At 36.7% G+C, this 4028-nt stretch overlaps 2 protein-coding genes across 2 annotated transcripts; one reads left to right on the forward strand and one right to left on the reverse strand.

Moving 5' to 3' along the window:
* On the forward strand, positions 1-1695 carry LOC135130396 (cytochrome P450 6a2-like). Its single transcript, XM_064057772.1, has 3 exons — positions 1-1130; positions 1180-1425; positions 1484-1695. Exons 1-3 carry the CDS (start codon positions 35-37, stop codon positions 1651-1653), a joined length of 1512 nt encoding a protein of 503 aa, XP_063913842.1. The 5' UTR covers positions 1-34; the 3' UTR covers positions 1654-1695.
* Positions 1696-1915: 220 nt separating this feature from the next.
* Positions 1916-3603, reverse strand: LOC135130607 (cytochrome P450 6a2-like). Its single transcript, XM_064058010.1, has 3 exons — positions 2458-3603; positions 2158-2403; positions 1916-2109 (listed from the first exon to the last, which is right to left on the reverse strand). Exons 1-3 carry the CDS (start codon positions 3551-3553, stop codon positions 1916-1918), a joined length of 1536 nt encoding a protein of 511 aa, XP_063914080.1. The 5' UTR covers positions 3554-3603.
* Between the last annotated feature and the right edge of the window lie 425 nt (positions 3604-4028).

A 4028-nucleotide genomic window follows, 5' to 3' on the forward strand; every position in this document is an offset into this window, starting at 1 on the left:
CAAATGTGTAGTGGAAAATACTCATCAAACTACCATGGTCGTGCCAAGTGTGTCGAATTCACCAGTAACAGAAATTCTGTGCATATTCACCACAGTAGTTCTATTAACATGGTACCTCTACTACCTGTATTGCTTCACCTACTGGAAGAAGAAAGGGGTTCCAACTAGCCCTCCGAATTTTCCAACAGGTAACATTCTAAAACCAATACTGGGCCAAGAAAATCTTTTCGTAACAGTAGCCAAATACTACGAGGAATTTAGAAAAAAGGGATACAAACACGCAGGATTATACTTCTTCAACGGCCCCATTTACTTTCCCATTGACCTAGAAATAATTAAGTCTATATTAACTACCGACTTTGAGTGTTTCGTGGACAGGGGCACGTTCGTCGATGAAGAAAGATTTCCTCTCAGCGGAAACCTATTCAGCATAGAAGGTTTAAGATGGAAAAACCTTCGGAACAAGTTATCTCCAACTTTTACGTCCGGGAAACTCAAAACCATGTACGCAATTTTTTTAAAAGTGACTGAAAAGTTCATGGAAACTGTTGAACCAATAGCTCAGAAGGGTGGCGAAATCAATATAAAATATCTTTCGTCAAGATTCACTGCGGATATTATATTTTCAACAGCGTTCGGCTTGGAAAGTAATATCTTGGAGAACCCTAAAAGCAAACTTGGGAACACCGTGCTCAGTTTGTTTAATATTCCAACCTGGACCTTCTTCAAAACGGTGATTATGGAAGGGTTTCAAAATCCAGGAAACATTGTTAAAGGGTTTTTGGAGTATCACACCAATGAACATTTATTTGAAAATATTGTGAAAGACACGATTAAACGCAGAGACGGAGATAAAATTAAGCGAAAAGACTTTTTGTCTTTGCTTTTGGAAGTTAGAGATAGTGAAGGTTTAACTTCGGATGAAATTTTAGCACAATGTTTCCTTTTCTTGTTGGCTGGTTTTGAAACCTCTTCGCAAACGATTAGTTACTGCATTCACGAATTGGCTCACAACCAAGATCTACAAGATAAACTAAGAAAGGAAATTTTTGATGAGCTAGGACCAGATGTTCGGACATACAAATACGAAGACATGTTCAGACTTCCGTATTTGGACAAAATTTTCAATGGTGAGATCGTAAATTTGTTCGATAACATTTTTTAGGATATTTGTTGTAGAAACCTTGCGACTGTACCCTGTACTAGGATTTTTCAACAGAATTTGTGTCAAACCATTCCAAGTTCCGGGGACGAATGTTGTTATTGATAAAGGGACGCCTGTGTTGATTCCAGTGTTAGGGATTCAGCACGATCCTGAATATTTTCCTGATCCTTTGAAGTTTGATCCGGAAAGGTTTAATGAAGATCAAAAGCAAGTACCGTTTAGTTTTCTGCCCTTTGGAGATGGACCTAGATTTTGTATTGGTAAATGATACATAGTTGGAATAATTTATTTTCTGAATTATGTTTCGTGTCGTTGTAGGTATGCGATATGGAAAGCTTCAAACTAAATTAGGCATTGCTGCCTTAATATCCCAGTTCAAGTTTTTCCCGAGTCCAAGCACACCCAAATATATTGAACTTGATAAATTTTCGAAAACTCTGGCTGGAGTGCCGGCCAAAGGGGTCACTGTAAGAGTTGAAAAATTGTAGATCGTAATCACGATACAAATAAAGTCAATTTTTTAACCTCTACCTTATATCTGTCCACATATCCCTATCTTGTACGCTAATCAAATACATTTTTTTTGAGAAAACTCTTTTTTGAATAATAGCGAGAGAGCTTGTTATATAACTTTATTTATCTTAAATCGTTTACAAAAAAAAAACAAACTATGCAACAAATATTAGATCTTTAGAAAACAGAATTTGTCGTTGGAATATTAATAGAAGTCAAAACAACGACTAAAAATTGTTAACCTGTAGATCTCACTGTACTTTGCAACATTTCGACCTTTACTGTGATCCCCTTCAAAGGCGTCATGACAAGTGTTTTGGAATATTTATCCAGCTGGATAGTCTTTGGAGTGTTTGGACTGGGAAGAAACTTGAACTGTGATAACAAAGCAGCAAGTCCTAACTTGACCTGAAGTTTGCCATACCGCATTCCTACAAAACATTGCTATAATTGTGTCAACGATTCCTCTAATAACTCACCAATACAAAATCTAGGACCCTCACCAAAAGGCATAAAAGTAAAAGGTACTTGCGACTGATCCTTACCGAACCTTTCGGGATCAAACTTTAAAGGATCAGGAAAGTACTCAGGATCTCGCTGCAGTCCCAAAACTGGAATTAAAACCGGTGTCCCTTCCTCGATGACGACGTCGGTTCCAGGAACTGTGTAGTTCTTTACGCAAATTCGATTAAGGAAACCCAAAGCAGGGTGCAAACGTAATGTCTCTGCAAAGAAAAATAATCAAAAAACGGCTTCTTTTGTTAAATTCAGTGACTTACCATTGAAAACTTGGTCCAGATACGGTAAATTGAAAATGTCTTCATAAGAGTACTTTGTGTAATCTTTTCCCAAATTGTCAAAAATTTCACTACGAAGCTTCTCTTGTATTTCCTGGTTGTGAGCCAAGTTGTGAATGCAGTAACTAATGGTTTGTGAAGACGTTTCAAATCCAGCCAAAAAGAACAAGAAACACTGAGCGAGGATTTCGTTAAAACTCAGTCCTTCTCTGTCCCGAACTTCAAGCAGTAATGACAAAAAGTCTTTCCTGGCGATATTATTTTCATCCCTTTGTTTAACGGCGTTTTTGAGGATTTCAGTGAAAATGTACTCCTTTGATCTGTTGCTCAAAAGTGCCTTCACTATTTTACCGGGATTCTGAAATCCTTCAACCATGACAGTTTTAACAAAGTCCCACGTCGGAACATCGAAGAGTTTCGTTACAATTTGTGATAGTTCATTATCAGGATTCTTTAAGGTATTACCCTCTAAACCAAAGGCAGTTGATAAGATCAAATCAGCTGTAAAATTTGCCGACACGTATTTAATATTCACTTCGCCACCTTTCTGAGCTGTTGGTTCAATGGTGCGGATGAAATTTTCGGTCATTTTGACGAAAATTTCGTACATGGTTTTGAGTTTTCCGGATGTGAAAGTTGGAGATAGTTTGGTACGCAGATTTCGCCATTTTGAGCCTTCGATTGAGAATAAGTGGGCACTAAGAGGGAACTTTTCTTCGTCGAAGTACATTCCTCGGTCCATGAAATGGTCAAAGTCGGTGGTTAAGATGTTTTTTATTATTTCGGGGTCGATGGGGAAGTATATGGGACCGTTGAAAAAGTACAAGCCAGCGTGTTTGTGTCCTTTGCTTTTAAAATCATTGTAGTATTTAGCAATCGCGTCAAAGAGGTTTTCTTTGCCTATGATTGGTTTCAGGATGTTACCAGCTGGAAATCGAGGGGCGATGGTTGGAACTCCCTTCTTCTTCCAGTAGTTGAAGCAGTAGAGGTAGTAGAGGTACCATGTTAACACGGAGATTGTGATGAATGTAAACAAGAGCTCCAATACTGTTGAACTTGATACACTTACCTGAAACATTTTGGTTTAATTACTTAGAAGTATACCAGAGACACTAATAATCGATAATATTACATTTGGCAATTGTTGTAGTTATATATACTCTAATATTCATGATTGTTATACTAGTAAACTGTAATGAAGATTACATTGCCACTTTGTTACATGTTGCAGTGAAGAAGCAAATTTTTATCAATGAGGTTTTGTTTGTTACGACGGTAAGGGAAGACGATGACTTTAAAAAATGTGTGTTCTCATTTATTTCGGGTTTTAGTAGCATGACGGAGGATTTATTCGTATCAGAATTAATATTCATTGTTTATAATGTAAAGCACTTTATTAATACAACATTTGATAAACATGAATTAATTACACACTTTTAAATAATAACAAATTAAATTTTCTTTATGACAAATACTGATTACTTTTAACGATGAAAAAGTCATATAAGTATGTAAGGTTAATCTCTGAGGAACATTTAACAAGTAATTAACTT

The sequence above is a fragment of the Zophobas morio genome, unplaced genomic scaffold (genome assembly GCF_036711695.1).
Source record: "Zophobas morio isolate AGI-343-1 ecotype UQ-CSIRO unplaced genomic scaffold, CSIRO_AGI_Zmor_V1 ptg000017l, whole genome shotgun sequence".
Classification (NCBI taxonomy): domain Eukaryota; kingdom Metazoa; phylum Arthropoda; class Insecta; order Coleoptera; family Tenebrionidae; genus Zophobas; species Zophobas morio.